The sequence below is a fragment of the Drosophila kikkawai genome, chromosome 3L (assembly GCF_030179895.1).
Source record: "Drosophila kikkawai strain 14028-0561.14 chromosome 3L, DkikHiC1v2, whole genome shotgun sequence".
Lineage (NCBI taxonomy): Eukaryota > Metazoa > Arthropoda > Insecta > Diptera > Drosophilidae > Drosophila > Drosophila kikkawai.
The window spans coordinates 8,111,191-8,132,565 of NC_091730.1; the positions used below are offsets into that span (position 1 = coordinate 8,111,191).

Consider the following 21,375-nt stretch of genomic DNA (forward strand, 5'->3'; position numbering starts at 1 on the left):
CATAAATAAAATATAATAAAATAATTCTTTATAAATCAGAAAATAATTATAAAAACTAATGAAAATCTTCCAATTTTATTAAAATTTATTTCTTAATTTCTTAAATATATTTTTCGTAATTTTTTTTAATACTTACATCGTGTGCCGTATCATTTATTCCCGCTGCCGCCGCATCGAAACTCTGAAGCTCGGCGCTCAGATCACTTTCACTAAACTTCAGCTGCGTTTGGCTGCTCATCAGCGAGTTGAGCAGCTGCTCCTGCTGCTGCTGCTGGCTATCTGCTGCTCCTCCTCCGCTCGACATGCCCCCGCCCATGCGATTGGGCGTGCCCGGTGTCTGTGGCGAATTGTGGCCTGTGCTGCTGCTATTGTTATTATTATTATTGCTGGTGCCATTGCTGCTGCCATTGGCATTGGGCGTGCCCCCACTGATGGGTTCATTGTGGGAGCTGCTGACACTGGGCGGTCCGCCAGGTGTCATTGGATGGCTGGCTGCACCAGGAGTGTGCGGAGTGTGGGGCATCTATAGGTGAGAAAAATATATATGCTTTAGTTTCTCTCAAAGAACAAGAATTTTCTTGAGAGTCTTACCTGATCGCTGAGCGACTTTTCCATGGCATTAAGCTGATCTAGGGAATTGACGCCGCCATCGTTGCCGGCCAAGCCGCCGCTGCCGTCGCTGTGGTTGCCACTGAAGCCATCATAGCTGCTGCGATTGCCACTGGAAATTAAATAAATAAATTAATAAAATATTTAAAAAAAAATCTCCTCTATAAAGGATACTTACTGCTGGCTGTTGTTGCCACCGTTGCCCATCATATTGCCGCTGGCAATGGAGTTCATGTCGTGCATGTTGTAGGGACTCATCGCCTGCGCGCTGTCCCAAGTGGGCAGCTGCGTGGAGCCCGGCGACATGACCTCCGACTTGGCAATATCGTCGCACAGTTCCTGCTTGATGCTGGGCGGCATGCCGGAGCTGGGGCCACCGCCGCTTCCATTGGGATTCGGATTGCTGCCGCTGGGATTGCTGCTAGGAACATTCGAGGGGGGCGGGGCATTGGGCATGCCGCCATTATGCTGCAACGCCCGCCAGTTGGCCGAGGAATCGATGATCACCTCGTCCACGTCCGAGTTGCTCAGCGTATTGAGTATGGCCCAGATGTACTGATCGATTTCCAGCGTGTCGGTGATGGCCGACTTGCTGCACTCGGGACACCGCCAAGAGCCGCGCTCGCTGTTAATCATCAGATACGCCTCCAGGTCGAAGCACTGAACGTGCTTGCACTCATGTCCCCTGGCCGGGAGTCGTATTCGAGACTTGGTGATGGGGCACTTCAATGAGATCTTGGCGCACTGCTGCCCACCATTCTGCTGGCTTGCCGCATCCGATCCAGGTGTCTGGCCCTCGCTGGGCAAGCTCAGGTTGCGCTTGATCTTCTGCACGCTGTGCTCCAGAGGCAACAGGTTGCGCTTGTGCAGCGTCTGGAGCACCTGGCGCACCGATGGTCGATGGACTAGCTGCAGCACGAACAGGTGTGACTGTTGGGAAGAGAGAGAATATATTTAATTAATAAATAATTCTAGGAAACATTAATTTTAAAAGCTACTTACACAACAGCAGGAACTGGCGGTCAACTGAAGCGTATTCCTGCCCGGCTGGCAAACGGCCTTCAAGTAGAGGGGACGCAGGGCGGTGCTGTTCTTCTCGGACCGCTCGATATTCAGGGGCGTGGCATTCGCGGAGACGGTGACCGTGTGCGGCCAGTTGGTGTTCATCTGCCGGTCATCCTGGTGGAAGCACTTTAACTGCAGCTCCAAATCGGTTCTGAAAATTATGAAAAATATATGTAATTAAGGGAAAAGCTTAAAGAAAAGTTTATTCTTTAAGACCTACCGGCACATGAGCGTGTTGTAGACATTCTGCTTGAGATGGAACACGTGATTGCTGACCGAGAGATTGTGCAGCAGGCGGAAAGGAGCCAGGATGATGCCGTCGCGCACCGGGAATGTCAGTCTCATTTCTTCGCCTTTAAAGAAAAATACAAAAAGTTAATTACAATTTTAAAATTTCTAAAACATTTTGAAACTCACTGTTGTCCATGGGTGGCTTAATGTCCGGATTGGGGCTGACATAGGGCACACTGCAGGCGGGTGTCAGCGGTGGCGTGGGATTGCCAGGAACTGGACTGTGCTGATAGTTTTGCTGGAAACTATAAAAGAAATACCATTAATTACTATTCCCTTATAATCCTTGAGATAATCAAACTCACCCTTGATTCTGGTAGGGATTGCCGGTGGTGGCCACGCCGCCCGGACCCGCCGGGCACATGCCACCTGCCTGCTGCATGCCGCCGCCTTGACCTCCACTGCCGGGATAAAACTGACCCTGATGCGAGCCGGGTCCGCCGGCACCGCCGTAGCCCACTCCGGGCATACCGCCGCCACCGCCGGATGCCTGGGGCATGAAGCGCTGCTGGCTCATGCAGCCAGCAGGACCGGGACCCATGCCGCCGGCTGTCATGCCGCCGGGACCCATGGGTCCCATGACGGGACCACCGTTTGGACCCATTCCATTGCCGGCCGACATGCGACCATAGCCACCGTTGCCGGCGCCCATGGGTCCGCCACGTCCGCCATAGCCGTTGCCAGCTCCACCCGCCTGCATGGGCAGGGGAACTCCTCCGCCTGCGCCGGGATGCATCTGCTGGTTGCCGTACATCTGCGCCTGCTGTTGCTGCTGCATGGGATTGCCGGGATACATGCCGCCAACGCCCACGCCGCCTGCTCCGCCCGCCGCCGCCGCTGCCCGCTTCTGGGCCATGTGCATCTGCGGATGCGGATACGGAGCCATGCGACGCTGCTGCTGTTGCTGCTGCTGTTGCTGTTGCTGCTGGGCTGTGAGCGAAGGAGGCGCCTGCTGTGGGTAGCCACCGTTGGCCATGCCCTGCATCTTGGCCATTGGATTCATGCCGCCCATCTGCTGCTGCGCTGCCTGCTGTTGCATGGGATTCATGCCCATGCCATTGGAGCCACCCACACCGGGGCCCATTGACATGTTTTGCATCTGATTCATGGGCGTCATCTGTAAGGGAAATTTGAGATTTAGATTAAATTTTTCAAGGGGGATTCCCCACTATAAAGTCAGTTCTTGGTTATTCCATATCTTGGGCATTTTTTTAGAGCTTGTACTTTGATCAAACTTAATGTGCTCTCAGCAAAGTGAAACTGCGCACTTAAAAGCTGTAATCTTATTTTAAAAGAATTTTAAGAAATATAAATAGATCTTGGAAATTGTCAGCTCAAAAATTATCAGGAAATATAAAGTACTATAAATTCTTTGAATATTAAAAATTACAAAAATATCTCACATAAAAATTCCAAGAAAATCGAGCTCTCAAAAAGAGATAATTAGAATAAGTTGAAGTCCCAAGAGAAAAGTCTCTTACTTTCCCCTGTGACTGAATTTCTAGGGAATAACTCAAACCCCGGGAAGCTTTGGCAGATGATGCCATTCCCCATTAAAAAAAAAGAAAGAAACCAATTAAGCGTAAAACTTTTCAACGTTTTCGCGTAGCTACTGGGGAATCGCCAGATTGAAGGAAATAATTCTGCTACTGAGCTTGAGCGGATTACTGTCGCTCTGCTGGCAGTCACAAATTTGTCATTTCTGAAGCCACAGCAGACTTCTGTTTGCGTTTTTTCTGGGTGCGATTCAAAGTGATTCGATAATGGGCCAGACCAGGCGGCGAAATCTGTTTATGGCCGCCAATGAATTGTCAACAGCTGGCTATATACCAGCTACACATGTGTGTGTGAAGTCATTCAATCATCCAGTTAACCCATTATCGCCATTATCCCCTTGGCTACTCACTTGATGATGCCTCTGGGGTCCGATGTTGCCTCCACCGCCGTAGCCCATGCCCATGCCTTGGCCATTATAGCCACCTTGGCCGGAACCGCCGTTCATGTACTGGGCATTCATGTTGCCCATCATGCCGCTATTAGGGCCAGGATGCATGCCGCCGCCCATCTGTAAGATATAAGATAGAAGAAAATTAGTCATTAAAGCAAGATATCAAGATTAAGATCGATTAAATTCGCTTCAAGATCTTTTAAGATCATGTTTCTTTATATTTTCATATACTATACGAATCCTCACCTGACTGTAACCACCCATGGCATCCATGCTGGACATGTGTGACTGCTGCTGGTGGTGCTGTTGCTGTTGGTGGTGTTGCTGCTGCTGCTGGTGATGCTGCTGACTGGCAGCCACCATTCCCGGATATCCCTGACCGTTGGAACTGCCGCCGCTAAGGCCGCCCAGTGATGTGGTCGAGTTAGAGCTGCCGGCTGTGAACTCCGAATTGGGTCCAAAGGTGTTGTTCAGGCTGCGCAGGCTGTCGCCGCCGACAAGGTCATTGCCCAGCATAAAGTTTGCCCCACTGCCTCCTGTTCTCTGCTGCTGTTGCTGCTGCTGCTGTTGGTAGGCCAGGAAATTGTCACGCTGCTGTTGCTGCTGGTACTGGTGTTGCTGCTGCTGGTTGTAGTACTGCTGCTGCTGCTGTTGCTGCAACTGTTGCTGCTGCTGCTGCTGTGGATCCACGCCGGCTGTGCTGGCACCTGGCGGTGAGATTTGGCCCCCTGTGGCTGGCGCCCTTGAGGAGCCCGCCTGCTGGTTCATTTCATCATTTTTCCTGCAAGAGTCGCAACAGAGACAAAAACTCGGATAAGTAACCTTTAACGTGGTGATTATAAAGCAAGGATTTAGTATATAAATAGGAATAATCCTTTCTATCCCTTGGTTAAGCATATTGTCCCCGTTTCATAAGACCGAGTTGTGCAGAAGAAATGTTAGAAACCAAAAAGGCAACAACCAGAAAGTGGGAATTTAAAAGGCAATTTTGATGATAAAAAAGTGACAAATTAAGCAAATATAAGATAATTGTATTTAATTCTACTTTATATTTCTTAATATTTAAAATAAATAACATATAATCTGCATACATTTTATTAGAAAATTAAAGTATTTCCTGTGAAGCTTATCTAGGAAATATTTAAAATATTTGTATCTCTCTTCTAAAAATTTAATTTAGATTATTTTCCCAGCATTTTAATCAATTTTCTTAGAACATAGCTTTCAAAAAATTTCAAATTTTTTGATGAATTTTAGTTTAAATTCAACTGATAATTTTTTTTTGTGATTTTCCAAGAGTTTTTCGGTTTACTAAGAATTTAATTCTATTTCTGTTGGCAGCTGTTCTTTTGTTTTTTGTTGTTTTAGGTTCTCTTATCTTGTGAGACGGTTAGTCACATCACAGAACTGAGAGTTGATTCTGATTTTGAGTTGGTTTTCTGCCCGCTTGGAATCATTATTCGACGACCTCCTCCATCGATGATGTCAGCCCGTGGTGGTGGTGGCCTGAGGCTTATGTTCGTGATTTTACCCCAGTATCCCTGGAACACCCGCTTCTTGCCCGCTTCTAACTACCTTCTAGCACCCCAGCCAAGTGTGCACCACCCAACCATATCTCCATCATCGTCATTGTCAACGTCATTCATTGTGCGCTGTGTTGCTGTTGCTGTGGCAATTGCAATTGCATTTTCCATCTTCTCCATTGCTTATATTTCCCATTGCACTTGTTCGCTCATTGCTGGCGACGCTTTGCCCCTCGATTTGCTGTGACATTTAAGCCCGAAAATGTCAAATGGGCTCAGGGCTTAGGTTTGTTTCCACCTCCTCGCACCTCTTCTCATTTTATATTTTTTCCTCCCCTTCGCACTCAATCCATTGAAATTGTTTTCGCATTCGCTTTGATGGCGCGACTTTTAAGGTAAAAATAATTAAGCATATTTGCCAGGCAGACAATAAACAATATGAAGCATATATGAGCGCGAAACGCAGTGCGAATGCGAAGCAGAAAACACATCAAATGGAAAAGTGTTTTGAGAGACGAAATTGGCAATACTCTAGAAAATCTCATTTAAATATAATTGAATTGTTTAATAATATAAAATAATATTGAGTTTATTAAAATTATTAATTCGATTGATTAATTGAACATTTAATATAAAAGTGACCACAGGGCGTATACGTTATATTTGGTATATGTGATTTTTAGCTTGATGCTTGTATATCTTATATTTAAATGATTTAATTTATTGCAAATGACACAAATTTTCATATATTTTCTATATTTTTAGATATCGACGACCAACACTGCGTATGCGTAATTTTCCCTACATTTATCATAGAAAATATTCTATAAAATATTCTAAATAAAATCTAACTAAAAATGTAAATAAATTGTGTTTCTTAATAATTGAACCCCTTTTTAAGGGTAAAATCCTAACCGTAACACCAACAAAAAATCGCACATTAAAAATATAAAGTAACACGCTCACAATAATTGCGCATCTACAAAAGCGGCTCAACGCAAACACACATAGCACAGCGCACAACACAAAGGCAAATAAAGTTGGAAACAAGAAACAAACGAAAAAAAAAGAAACATAAATAAATAATACAACAAAAAAACGTAACGAAACGTAACAAAAGCAACAACAATTGCAGCAGCGAGCGAAATGCAAATAAATGGCACACTAAGCGATTGGCTGATAATCGCATGACGAAAAGCCCGAGCCGGCAAAGTCTACAAAGATCGCCATAGAGATCGAGTGCGGAGAATTGGCGGGGGAGAGAGCAGGATCGGTAGAAGATTCATGGTCGGGGTGGCACAAGGGGGTGGAGCAGGTAGCCAACTGAACCTGTGATTGCCGCGAGACTGTGACGATAAATTAGCATCGAGCCGCCAGCTAATGCCAACTGCGGAGAGTAGAGCGGGAAGAGTATAGAACGGAGGTAAACAGAGCAAAGCGGGTCATTAGGTCGAATGGGAGACAGAGAGAAGGAGATATAGAAAAAGATGGAATATAAACAAGACATGAGGGGGATTTGGCGGGGTAATAACATAGACTACAGTGGTCACTCGTTGAGTGGAGAATTGGAGAGAATTTAAGAATAAGAAAATTTGTAGACTGTCAAGAAACACATACTTTTTTTTAACAAATACAAGTTAAAAGATATATTTTATTTATATTTTTCTACAAATTTAAATTTTCTTATTTTTTTTAAGTAATTCTCTAAGAGAGATTCCTGTGTTTAGATACCCCGTATGGCCTTATGTTTTATCAACAAGAATATATGCACTTAGAAACCGAGTGACCTTCGCTGAGTTCGGTGATAAAATATCACCAGATGTTTTGGAAGTTATAGAAACCAAGATAGAATACTCATGAAAAATGTACGGGAAAAAGAAGTCAAGATACGGTGAAGATAACCAGGCCAAAACCACTAAAACAATCTGAATAATTACTGGAAAAAGAGCAGATATACATGTATTGGCGAATGGAGAGTTCCAGCAGGCAAACACAACCAAGTTGTGCACTTGCGATCATATAATCTTGTCATTATGTGACTTGCACTGCAAAAACAGTTGGCAAAAAGCACATAGAAAAGGGGTTTCTCCTCCTCTGAAGGGGGTGTGAGAATACAGCAACGATCTCTGATGACGCCGCTGTGCGCTTTTGTTTCTCAGTTTTCCCCCTAGATCGAGGCGAGTTCTCGTCGCCGCCTTTTGTACTTTGATTAGATATAAATTTCTTCATTGATTAGATAAAAATAAAGCAAAACAGGTAACTCGCCAGAGAGAGAGAGATAGCAAGGGAGAGCAGACGGAAGACATGCGAGCAAAGTTTAGAACCACTAAAAAATATCAGTTCAGAGGCCAGGCGATACACGTGCTCGAAGATATAGCTTCATATCGGAATCAGTGCACGATCTCTGGCCCCCTCTATCACGCCCTCTCGGTACGCCACCGTCTCTATCGCTCCCATTTAGTTTGCTTGTGTAATTGTAAATGGTGCGCACTTTGATTTGCTGTGGTAATAAAAATTATTTCTCATTTGGCACACGAAATGATTTCCGTATGTCAACCGGGGGCATGGGCGGTGTTTAAAGGTTTTATTCAAGGGACAGCCGCTTTTTTTTGCTACATTTTTCTTTAGTTTTTTTCGTAAGGTCTTATTTTACATATTTTATTTTTGAGTATATTTTCGCAATTTATGTTCATTGTTTGGGTAGATTTTTGCCAATATGAATTATGGGGCTCAGACGGCAATGCGACACTCGGCTTTGGTTTGAGTTTGAGTTCGGGGGATACATCCTTTCGGAGGACATGTGTCTGTCTGCTGCTAGTCTTTATTATGCTTTACAAAAAATATACAAGAAATCTAACTTTTTTATTTATATTTTCTCCTCTACTTTTATTGTTGTTTGCGTGTGTTGTTTTTTTTTTCAGCCCGCTTTTGAGCTTTCGTCTTGTTTTTCTTTTTGTACTTTTTTTTTATAGTAGACGACAGTTGGCGTCATGTAACAAAACAAGTAATATATACACAAAATGTGAGTGTGTGTGTTTTAGAGGCCATGAAAAATTGTGAGACACGTGCGTGGAGCCAATGACAGAACAAAATGTTTGGAATAAGTTGATTTTCTCATTGGAAAGAGGCAGGTTTAAATTTGTATTATGCAGGGGAAAAATAAATATGACATTCCAGGATTAGAAATAATATAAATTGGAATTTTTAAATCTTATTCTCATATTTTTAAGTGGATTTATTGCAATATGAAAGTCAAAGGCTTGTTTTATTTTTGAATTACTTGATCAATAAACTTCTTTCTTTATTTGTTTTTAAATAACAATATACCACTAATTTTTTGTCTTGCTATTTAGTAAATTTAATATATTTTATTACCAAAAAATATCACATTTTCTTTGCCTGCATTTATCCCTTTTTTGCAAAAGCAATAACACATCAAAAATTTTTGATTTGTTCTCTTTGCCGTTTTCTGTGTTGCCATTCTATCCGCTGCCTGTTCTGCCCCGTTTTTGGGCTCATCATTCACTCAAAACTCCATGCCGCCCCATATCCTGTCATATCCTTTATTTTCCCCTTATTGTTTCGCCGCCGCCGCCGCTGCTGCTGCTGGACTCCCAACCCTCTCGCACCGCTGAAATGCGTTTGACAGTTGTTTTTCAAGGGTGTTTGAGCCACCGAAACCACCCCCAACTCCTCGCGGGGCTGCACTTTTCGCATATAAAAATTTCTTTCGCTCTTTCCAGTACCAATTTTGAGTTGGCAGTTGTCGTCTGTCTTTGTTTTTTCTCTGCCCCCCTGGAATCATTTTTTTCCATATTGCCTTATGACGGGGAGGTTGCTGCTGCTGCTGCCTTTTTTATTTGCTTGGTTTTTTTTCGGAAATTTTTTTCTAGTGGAAACGGATGGTAATAATTTTTTCCGTTTAGTTTTTCAGGACTTTGTATGCCATTCGAATTTTGACGGCGCCTGCTGGTATGCAACGCTTTTTGTCGCCTCGAGCTCGTGTGCGCTCGAAAATTCTTTTGGCAAACTTCTCTCTCTCGCTCTTTCCCTACCTCCCACTTTGATTGAATTTCCCGCCGCTGCCGAGTTTTCCTTGGCCGATCCGATCGCTTTCATAATTCATCTCTGCCTCGCATAAATTGCAATCTGAATGAAAATACAAATAAATCAGCATAATAGACTCGACCCCGGCAAATAATAATAATAAAAAAAAAAGAAAACGCTACCAACCACCAGGAGCTGCCAGCCAGCAACCCTCCGTTGGAGTGGATTTTTTTTTTCGGGGGTTGAGGGGTGAACACAATAAAAATCGAACTGTAAACAAAAAAAAAAAAAGAAATAAAATAAAAGGCAAAGAAAGAGCTGCGGCAAAAAAAAAGCGAAGAAAAATCGCACAATTTTTGATTAAAAATCCAATGCAAATAATACAGATGGTCAGCAACTCGCCATGGATGGAGAGAGAGAGGGCTTCGAGGGCGGGGTACTTTTTTGAATATGTGCAAAAACATATTCCGCACACACACCCTGCACAGCCCGACCGCTTTTTCCCTGACAAAATGTTTGCCTCCAACTTTTGTGCTCGGTTTGCATTTTGCGGATTTGCAAATTCATTTTTATAAATGTTTTGCCGCTTGTGGGCTGTGCTGCTGCAGGAGGGTGGCTGTCCCACATGTGGTATGAGTAATATTTGAAATATTCCACCCATCCTCCTCCCTCCTTCTCTGCCTTTTTGTGCATGTTTTCAGCACCTGTAACTGGCTTTTATTTATTGGCCAGCCAGAACGGTTAGCTGATGTCTGTTTTCTCTATTTTTCCCTTTCTTTTGTTTGGCTGGAAATTGCGTATACGCAACGTGCGCCGGCCCTAAAAATATTTGCAATACTTTTTAGGCGTTGTATTTGTTGTTCTGTGGTGCCGGGATTTGGTTTGTTTGTAGCTGCTAATTTGCATACTAAAATGTAGGATTGCTTGGGATTATAGTTTAGGGTACAGTGGGTGACGTTGTTTCAATGATAATTTATGGCGACACTTTAAACTTTGGCAAAAAAATTGGAAATTATTCTAAACGTTCGAAATTCTACTAATTTCTCTCTGTGCAAATGCAATATTATTTAACGTTATGGCATAGTTTGTGGCCACTGTGATTGGCAGCACTCAGAATAAATATATATAAACAGGTGTCGATGCATTATTCAATTCGGAAATTACATTTCACTGTTTGCTTGTTCCCTCTTTGTTTTTGTTTGTTATTGTTGTTGCTGCTCGTGGTTGTTGCTGGGTGTCTGCTAGTTTGTCCTTGTGGTGTTGTAACCAAAATCGTTTTGATGGCTGACTGGCTAGTGTCGCCGTCGAAGTCTGCTCGTGTTCGCGATAAACAAATACAAAAAAATAATGTAAAAAAAAACCCTAAACAAAAAGCGCCGTGGTTGTTGTAACACACGCGCTAATCAGGTCGCTAATGGATGCCCTACCAACACACAACAACACCCCCTTGCACCTGGCCATCCCCCCGTGACTATCAATCAGCTGCGAGTGTGTGTGTGTGTGGTTTTTGCACACCTTACGTAGCAAGTTTTTCTTTTTTCGATGTTTTGGGTTCGATTTGGCTGGCAAGCGAGTCTGGTTTTGCTTTGCTTATCTTATCTATCGCGTTTTGCTCAAACTAAATTTATGCCAGTCAACGGGGTACAAAAAAAAAAAGGAGGAAAAATGTGTATAGAGAGAGAGAGGGACATTTTAGTGCTCAGTGCGATCTATTCCATTGTCATCGGCTTCGTTGCGTTTTTGGCATTTATCTAATCGCCAATTAAGCAAGAAAAAACCCAACGAAAATCATAAACAATCGGACAGACATAAACATTAAAAATAAATCGAAGGCTGCGACTGTCAACGTTCGCAACAAAAACAGCAACAACAAAACGAAATCCACAAAAATAAATGTACGACGAGAAAAAAAAAAAAGAAGCTGCAATAATTTTGTTCAAGTATTTTTGCGCACACTCACACATTGAGGAACATGCATAAATCACATTAAAAATAAAACAAAACAAAACGAAAATTGCAACAGCAACGAGCAAAACTTGAAGCGACTCAAAACCCAACGCATAAATCGTTGACGTCGACGCCAGCGTCGTACTTGAAAACCAGTTTCGAACAAAAATGTCTACTGAAGTACAGCTAAATGACAACAGAAATAACAACAACATCAGAGGTAGTAGCACCAGTAACCAAAATAAACTCAACAAAATGTGTTTAAGAAAATGCTAACTAAAAATATTTGCCATCGAAAAAAAGGTTAGACAGAAGAGATATGAAAATGGGACAGGAAGCAAGGTGATTGATAAGGCCTAGTCGCACTTAGCTGATATGTTGAGAAGCGCAGAGAGAGGCGCATTCCGCAGGTAATGCCACCACCAACAGGTGGAGCCACCTACATTATATATCAGTTGCCTCTCCAGGAAGTTAACAAAGATTTAAGAATAAATTCAATGCTAATTTAACCATAATAAAATCTTTCCGATTTCAATGCTTATCACGTCACCTTTTAATGCACTGCCTTGTTTCACAACCCCTTCAAGATTATTCCAGAAATGCGACTACTTATCAGCTGTTGTACTCAGTTTTATAGTGCCTAAACATATGGTTTAAATATATAAATTCCCCTGACTTGCACTCACCCACTTCCTGAGCCTAATCAATTCTTTCCCACACCCCCCATACCTTCACCTTGATTACTTTCCATTCACAAAAACCCGAGCGACCATTTTGCGTCGAATTAGTGCTGAATGCAGACGTACTGACGTACTAAATGGAGGCACTACCTGGCCGTAAACAGCGATAAGCAATTATCGATAACCAAGAACCATTTCTGCATACCTAAGTGCGATTTTATGTCGGCCAAAAACCAGAGCAAAAAGCAGCAGCAGATGGCCAGTATTGAAGTACAGGTAGTAGGTTCGGTTCGGTTCCATTCAGAGAGTGAAAATTTCCATTGTTTCCATTTTCGGTTGCAAAACTAGCAGAGAACTATGGAGTTTTGGGTTTCATGGCTCTTTTTGTTATTTTTCCCTATAGATATAGTACGATCTGTGGTTATAATTAGCTTGTCAGTCGTCCCCCCTTCCAACCAAAAGGCTGATAAGAGCTGGTTACCTCTGATTTGGGTCTCGGTGCGGTGAGTTCTGGGCCCATCGATTGTGATAGTACCTACAATGGTATGGTATGGTATGGTATGGCATGGCATTGTATTTTTTCGGTGATTGTCGGTCGCCGGGAATGCGGTGCTAGTATAGTTATCTGTGCGGTTGTTGTGGCTCTGCTAAGCATATATTTTACTATATCTATGCGAATGTGTGGGTTTTCAGTGCGGTCTAGTTTGATATCAGGTTCGTTCAGGGGCTTTTAATTGGGTCGTTAAATGTTTTCGTTCGTTTTCAGTTTTTGTTGCGTTTTGGGAACTTTTATCATGTGACTAAAACGAACTCTGAATGGAAGCGTATCGAATCGAAGCGGATTGGAGTGCCAGGGCGAGAGTGCGACTCTTCAAGGTGCCTTGGCGAAGAGCCCGAGGCGAAAAGTCAACTGCTTAACCCATTAATGCCCAATCAAATTCAAATTGTATGATTAGATATGCACACGAGCAGAGTTTGCTCTCGGCTTCTCCCGGTCTGCCTCGGTCTCGGTCTCGATGACCTTCAGGTCTGCCTTGATGAGGGGTTAAAGTCGCCTTGCCTTAGGGGTGGCTTCGGCTTACACATGTAACTATTGGCATGCCCTCGAGTGTGTTACGAGGGTTGCTGCTCAGTTTCCAGCCCCCGTTCTGATGGGTTTATTAATACCCAGACGCTCCTCCACTCGCTAAATTGTTCCATGTATGTTTCTGTTTGTTTCTTTCGGGGTTTAATCACCGAGAATACAGAATGTGCCGACTATATACACTCTCACTCTCCCTCCTGCTTTACCTCTGCCCTCTTCCCTCCCCCCCTCTTTCCGCTGTCTAATGACTGAGGGGTTGTTGTTGCAATCGCAGCCTTTTGCGATTTGCAAATGGTTTTCCGCGTTTAGGTTTTGTTTTTCTGTCATTTACTCGTTTGTATCACATTTTTATTTCCCGTGTGAAAATCGCAAACAGATGAGCGAGCGGCAAACAGGAAGTGGCCAGGATGGATGAATGGATGGAAGGAGAGTGAGCGAGTGAGTGAGGAAGTGGAGGACTTCCCTTACTTCCTTACTTTTTAGGTAGCAATCCAAGCCTCTGAAGTCTAAAGTCTCTGAAGTCCTTTCGGTGGTTGCTTGATGGGTTGTGATTTGGTTGCCTCGGTGGTTGATTGATGATTGTCTCGCGCTCTGTTTCCCCGAGTTTCTGTGATCCTTTATTTTTAGTTTTTTTTGCCAGGAATGAGGTGTCGAGTGGGGTGCTGGTGGGTTGATGACATTAGAGGGTGTTTACGATAAGCTCGGGGCGTTAATTAACCGTTAGATTGATCTGGCAACCGGAATTTTAAACTGTTTCGTTGCTGCGGAAAATTGAGAGAATTTTGATTGAAGAGACAAATAGAAAGGAAGCGTGAAGTGATCATCCCCATTGTAGTTTTTTAATAGGCAATTGAGATACATTGTGGCTTGACATTATTTGAACAAATTTAAAAGCAAATTGCTGACAGATTTTCCTAGTTCTTTAATTTTAAATAAGTATTTTACTACAACATCTCTTCCTTCTTATTTCATAGACAAATTTTCCTTCAGCGGAAGTGAAACAAAAAGACATTGTACATCACTTTTGCTGAATGGTTTGCCTACGGCTGATCTTCCGAGAAGGTTAATTCCCATCTCATTGGCATATTTCGAGATCATTTTCCACCGATCTCGATCTATTATTCTTCGGGAATCTTCCAGGCAAAAATATCTACATTTCCCGTTTCATGGGAACGCCCGCTCGTCGACGGCCTACCTGTTCTTACTTCTTTTGGGTTAAGCGGAGCTGCGACTATTGCAAATGGGTTAAGGTTTACCTGGGGTCGGCATTTTTTATTCTTCTTCTTCTCGCGGTCTCTGTACTTTTATACCGTAAGACGTTCGACCTTTTCTTTGTTGCTTTCATCTTCTTCGCAGCGATGATGAATTACAAGCGAACCGAAAAAATGTCTGCCGAGAAAACTCCCATTGTGTGTGTGGTTGTTGTTTGTCGAGGGGAAAATGGGGAAAAATGCGTGGCATGTGAGAAAACGAAAATCGAAAAACGGCAAACAAGATACGGGAGGGAAAATTTCTGTAAGCTGGAGTGGGGGAGAGGTCGTCGCTGTGTATGGGTGTGTGTGCGCGCGAGTGTGGAGTGACCTTTTTTTGGGTCTCTGAATTTTTTTCCAGCACCTCTGCCCCTTTTTCCCAAGTCACACAAACTCAGAAAAGAAACCGAAACAGAAACCGAAGAAGACGCAGCAAACATACATACAAGAAATGGGCGAAAACATTGTCGAACTGAAAAGTAAGTGACAGACTTGAGTTGTTTTTCAGGCAAACGAAGCGGATCGTTGGGAAAATTTCTTTCTTGGTATCGATATACCCACTTCCAACTGCAACTATAAACAGCTGAAGTCAAGATATTGGTACTTATTAGGGGAATTTTTGAGGAGTTTAAATACCTAATTAAATTAGTTTGAGAGTAATTGAAAAACTAAGTTTTAATAATTATTTTTATATTTTTCTTTAGCTCTTAAATAATATTACATGAAAAAATACAAGATCTTTTCTTATAGAATATATTTTCAAACACTTTAATTGTTTGATGAGAATCGATTTATTATTGTTATCAGAACTTAAAGTAACAGTTTTATTATTTAAGACTTTAATTGTGTAATTAAATATGGTATATATTTGTATTGAATTGATAAGTAAATTAAAAAAATTTGTTTATAACAAATTTAAAGAATTAAAAATTTAAAGATAATTGTTGTGAAGCTTGAACAGCAATGTAAAGAAAAAAATATATTCTTTAAACATATAAAATACACAAAGTAACCCCATAACCTGTAGATATCTTTATATCTTAAGATCTATTATCTTGACCGCTACTGTACATATACCCCAATGGTACTTCTAGAAAACGCTTCAATGGAAAACTCCAGATACAAATACCTATGTGCGTACTACAACAAAGCAACAGCAGTGGGTCGAAATGTTTTTTGTTTTTTTTTTTTTTTTGCCTAAATATCTTTGAGTCTCTGAACTGAATGGTTTCTTGGCTTCTTCCCTTCAGATACATTTCATGGTGTATCTGTGTGTGTTTGTTTGTGTGCGTCGTGTGTCAATTATGGGTCAGCTGTGCGTGAGAGCGAGAGAGGAAGCGAGACAGAGAGCTTAAGCGAGGGGGCGGTTGTTGGGAGGCGGTCGAAAAAACAGCTGATTTGGGAATTCGGCATCAGAAGTCGGTCAGGAATTAATCTTTCGATTGTGTATGTTTAAAGTGTCTGGGAAAGCCCGTGAATCTTGGGGGAGGATTTCAATTTTAACCAATTTAAATTAAGTGGAAAAATTTGTTTCTATTGAGTGAATAAATATTTAGCTAAGAAATGTAATATCAGAAATATTTACATTCAATTAATGAGAAGCAATTGTTAAGATTACAAAATATTTACAAATTGGTAAATAAGATGTATGTATGAGTATTTAAAAATTTTTCTATCAGAAAATTGTGTGGAAATTTATGTTTTAAACTGATTTTAATTTAAGTTATAATTATTGTTAAATACAGTAAAAATTTAAAAATCTTGTAGAAAATGTATAAAAATATTTATTGTAAGTTTATGTAGAAAGGAATAAAAATTAATTTATTTAACACATTTTCAATCACAACTACGTATTTATAAATTTAAAAAAAAATTATAATTTTTAAAACCCTCGAAAATTTTTGTTGACTTTGAATTATTTTACAAAACTAATTTCTTCTCACGATTATTCCCCTTAAACTATATTCACGAATCTTACAAACTAATTAAACTACACAACTATTATTATTAATATTATGTATGATTCAACGAACAACAAACAAAGCATAAGAGACACGAAAAAAATTTACATAAAATATCTAAAAACAAAAGCACATTCCATTTAATTATTTTCTGGGTTTTAGTTTTTCCTTTTTTTGGTTTTTATAATTTTGATTCAAGCACAACAATTAAAAGTTTTCTAGTGGAGAAGAAATAAAATTGTTGATATGGCCATAAAGAATTTTAACTTGTTGTTTTTGTTTTGGTACTTTGTGTGTGTGTTTATAAATTGTTTTATTTTTAGCCCAGGTGAAACATTATTTTTAGCCGGGGCAATTTTATTGACTGTCGAGATGAGGAGATACTCAGAGACACACAAAGTTGAAGTTGAAAAATTCTTTTGGCTCATTTGCTGTGATTATTTTTGTTTTCATTTTTTTTTTTTTTTTTTTTTATATTTTGTTTTCTTGTTTGGTTTAAGTGGAATTTATTTTTAGATATTTTACCTAAGTTTTCTTTTTCTTTTGGGTTTTATGGCAACAGCGCGTGGTGTATTAATTGTTGTTGTTGGTTGTTGAAGTTGTTGTTGGTGCTGTTGTTGTTGCTCTTGTTGTTATTTAAGGTGGGGACAGGTGCACGTTGCAGAAGAAGAAGCAGCAGCTGCTATGTGCTATCTCTTTCCCGCTAAAGTTGTTGCTGTTATCAGTTTATCACTAAAGAGTTTTTCCTTTTCGGTTTGCTCGCACTTTTCACTAGTTCTTTGTTTTGTTTTGTTAATTTATAGAATTTAGGGGTTCTTTAATTTTTGTTTATTTCTTTGGAAACTTACTTTTTGGAATTGCGCTTCGTTGTTTGTTTGGAATACATGGGAATTTTGTCAACAATCAATTGCATGGCATCAACAAATACATGGGACAACAACACTTGTGTTGTTTTTTGCAGTAGATTTTAATTGTTGCTGTTTTTTTTTTTGTTGTTGTTGTTGTTAATTTTTATTAAGGTTCACTGCAGCATTTTCAAAACACACTCTTTCTCTTACTTTTCACTTTTATGCTGATTTGTTTCTTTCTCTATTTTTTCTTCGTTGCGTTTTTTGTTTGTTTGTTACGCTTTCACATTTGTTGTTGGGATGTTGCACAAGTTTCTTTTTGTATTTATTTATTTACTTTTTGTTGCTGTTGTTTTTTGGTTGCCTAGCAAAAGTGTTGTAGTTTTAAAAATATTTTTTATATATTTTTGATGTTGTTGTTGAAATTTGAAGATTTTGTGCTAGTTTTAAGCGATAATACTGTTGTTGTTGTTTAGTAGTAATCCAAGATGTTGCGCCGCTAACAGGAACTTTGGGGCACTTAATCCAAAAAATGTGTGCTCTATGCGGTTTGTTTACGTTTTTTTACGCTTTCTTGTATCTTGTCACTTGTCACTTAAACATAAGTTTTGCAATTCTTGTTTGTTTCTTTTGTCACTTGTAGATTTGCGTTTTGTCACTACTTTTGTTGAGTTAGAAATTTTCGAAAAAATTACGTTGGATTTCGCGACTTGTGATAAAACTCTGGTTGGTTTCACATGAGCCGTGGCTTTGAGATTTTTTGGCCTGGCTTCGCTTCGATTCGATCCGTTTCAACCGAACGAGACGACAACGTTCGACGGGAGCCAGAAAGGAACTGAATGAAGTTGGCAGCTGAGGCTGACATCCGGCGACCGACTGAACGACTGTGCAGCAGCGGTGGCCAGCAGCTGCCGCTGGGCACCGCTGCTCGGCTCGGAGCCGAACTCACCCACACGGCAAGCCGAACCGAACACGAAGTACAGTTCGCTCTCGCGGCGAGAACTCTCTATCGGGTTGATTTATTTCAGGTTGGTATTTCGTATTTCGTATTCATTTCGGTCTGTTAAGGGGCGACGACGCGCGAGCACTTAAGTAAAATAATAATTATGTATACGTATGTCAATTTGTTTGACTTCTTCGCCTCGCGCTTCCCTACCTTTTCTACTACCATTTCAATTTGGTAGGGTAGTAGTAGAATTCACTACCTTTTTCGAGCGTCACAGCCTCTTCAGCCTGGCATTTGTGGGGCGCTCTCTCGAGGGGGAAAAAAGGTAGTTTGGTAGTAGATCTGCTGCTACTACCTTTTGGTACAAAGCGGGCAGCTGACATTTATTGGGTTTGTTTTGAAAGCGCTTAATGGGTGCGAGTGCGAGTGTGCGTGTGTGTGTCAGTGTTGGCGAGTGTGTTTGCGTTAAGTAGATTTTTCAGCACATTTGTCTTAATTGTTGTGATTTGTGGTTGATTTTTGAATGATTTACGGCGTGTGCAGTGCCAAGCGGGATTAATTGTTTTTTAAATGTTAGCTAAGGAGACCCGATAATTACTATATTTCTATATTCATATTCTAAAAATATATATTCGGAACAATAACTAAATAAAGTTATTTTAAGAAATTATAATTAATTATAAATGGGTAAACATGTCAGCTTAAAATTGTTATTTAATTTGCTCCACTTTAACCCTTTAAGAACTTTGCATTTGCAGTGACCGCACAATTGATATACTTTAATTACCCGAATAAAAAACATTTAACAATTTAATCTGAGCATATCAATTGCCCACACTCGTACACACACACGCACACACTCTCTCACATTTCACGCTCTCGCGCTCTCTTGGCAAAATCCACTCCCAATTTATCACTCAATTAGCACGGAAAAATGTAGTAGTGTATTTACTACGCTTCTGTCTCGCGCTCTCTCTCTCTCTCCCAGTCTCTCCATCTCGCTCACACTCGTTGACTGTGCGGCTTATAGCTATCTCTCTCGTCGCTCTTGCACAGCGTGAGAAACTCTCTTTCTGGTATCGGGTGTTCATCTCAATGAAATTGTAGCATATTTGTTGCCATATCGAGATTAAATTTTCAAAACACAAACGAGCACAGCACGAGAGAGAGAGAAAGAGAGAGAGAGAGAGAGAGTGTGAGCCAGAAAGAGATGGGGAGCACTACGCTACCAACCAAGCGAAAGAGATGGCCTTAGCCCGAGAGAAAGAGAGAGAGCGAGTGAGAGTTCGTTTGTATGCGTGGCTTGTAAGCTTTTGTATAATGCTCGAGGTGGGGATAAGTGCGGGGGCGGTAGGAGGGGGAGATGGGTGGTTGGGTGGCTGGGTGATTTTGTGGGTGGTTCGTTTGGGGTCGCGATTTATTGATGACGCCAGCGTCGACAGAGACGCCGCCAGCGACAGCGACGGCGACCGTGTTAATGTGTTTGTTGCTCTCTGGCATAAAATTATGTTTTATTTTATTTAACATGCTCTGCCTCGATTTTTGGCAGTCCTTGTCATAATTCTGATAAAATGGTTTTTCCCCCTTTGCGGACGGAGGGGGGAGTTGGGCAGAGAATATCCTGCCTCTCTGCCCAAAAAGGAAGTCTTTTTATTTTCCAGGCTCGAGTGCTGAGAAACAACAACAAAAATGGCAACAACAACTCATCGCAATAATGACGATGATGGAAGTAATGATGATGTTGGTATGTTATGTTGGCAGCAGCAGCAGCTTCATTGGGTTATGCTTATATGGGTTTGTATTTTCATATTTTTTTGTTGTATTTTTGTATTTTCGTATTTTGTATTTGGGTTCGAGTTTGAGTTTGAGTCGAGTTCAGGCCCTCAGTACACACATTCACTTGGTGTGGTGTGCCGTGTGTGTAGTACAGTGATGACTCGTAAAAAATTAGCAAGGATATTTGGAGGAAATAATAAATTCGCCAATTAAAACTATAATTTAATTATAAAATAATTCGAAAGAATTTATTGAAAGAGCCTACAAAAAGGGTTATAATGTTTACCAAGTTATTTTTTTCAATAAGGCATTTAAATTGCATAAATTTCTTACAAATTAAAGGAAAATTGCTAGTAACTGTTGAGGATGCTTGCAACATTGAAAGGATAACGTTTGATTTACAACAGTAACCAAAACTCATTAAACCATTTCTTTTAAATTAACTTCAATGTGAACTGCATTTGATGCTTAAATTATGCTATTATTGGAGGCTTCACTGTGCTTACGGTTGTGCGTTTGGGTACTGTGTGTAAAAGGAAGTGTACTGCGTTGTAGGCCGTCGTCGTCATCGTCATCGTCATCGCTTTCCGCTGCTGTTGTTTGTGCTGCTGTTGGTGTTGTTGTTGAACTGCTGCTGTGGTTGTTGTTGTAGTTGTTCCCTGTGTGGTTGTTATTGTTGGTGTTGTTTTTTTTTTTTTTTTCAGCACGTGTGTGAGTGTGAGTGAGGGAGGGACAATGGGTCTGTTTGTCGCTCAGTCCTCTGCCACTTCTTCATCATCGTCCTCGTCCTGCGACCTCCTCCCTTCAGCCTACTCCCTCCTATCCTTCCTTGTCCCTTCATCCTGCGGGTATCTGCATCTGTATCTGTATCCGTATCTGTATCTGTGTAAATGCGTTGGTTGTTGGCTTGTTTCGCCACCGTTCCTCCCCCGTTTCCAACATCCTCGATCATCGGTTCCTTGCGGCTGCCTACGTGCGTTTGTTCGGGTGCCGTGTGTGTTGTTGTCGTCGGTTGCTGTCCCTCTGCCTGTGCCTGTGACCGTGCCTGTGTTCCTATTCCTGTTACTTTGGCTGTGACGAAGCACTGGAACTGCCAAATTGCTAAACAGCCATAAAACAGGGTGTCCCCGGCATGCGTGTGGGGGTGTGAGTGAGGAGGGGATTTAAGCTAATCGCAGGTTAGCTAATCAGAGAATGTTTGGGCTAACAACAAATTAAATAAGAAATTACCACAGAAAAAAGCTAACCAGAGATTAAGAAATTATTATTATTTGAGGAAAGAAAATTTATAAATTATTTTAAGTCTCATATGGGATATAAAAGTTTCATTATGTTATTTAAAATGAAGTCTCCCCTGTCCCTTAATTGAATTAAAATATAAAGTCCAAGTACATTTTCAC

At 41.2% G+C, this 21,375-nt stretch overlaps 1 protein-coding gene across 3 annotated transcripts in view; it reads right to left on the bottom strand.

Moving 5' to 3' along the window:
• The window catches only part of tna (tonalli), a 60,862-nt gene that overhangs the window by 923 nt on the left and 38,564 nt on the right, over positions 1-21,375 (bottom strand). The window contains exons 1-10 of one of the 3 annotated variants that reach the window (XM_017164957.3): positions 17,254-18,125; positions 4,160-4,694; positions 3,872-4,030; positions 2,271-3,082; positions 2,092-2,210; positions 1,895-2,027; positions 1,612-1,825; positions 788-1,539; positions 592-721; positions 137-523 (exon numbers count right to left, since the gene is read on the bottom strand). In XM_017164957.3, the coding sequence (XP_017020446.1) occupies positions 137-523; positions 592-721; positions 788-1,539; positions 1,612-1,825; positions 1,895-2,027; positions 2,092-2,210; positions 2,271-3,082; positions 3,872-4,030; positions 4,160-4,694; positions 17,254-17,318 (3,306 nt within the window). In that variant the 5' untranslated portion in view covers positions 17,319-18,125. Of the gene's footprint in view, positions 1-136; positions 524-591; positions 722-787; positions 1,540-1,611; positions 1,826-1,894; positions 2,028-2,091; positions 2,211-2,270; positions 3,083-3,871; positions 4,031-4,159; positions 4,695-16,930; positions 17,201-17,253; positions 18,126-21,375 lie in introns of those variants that run through there. The other 2 variants (XM_017164958.3, XM_070285955.1) reach the window with 2 other exon arrangements.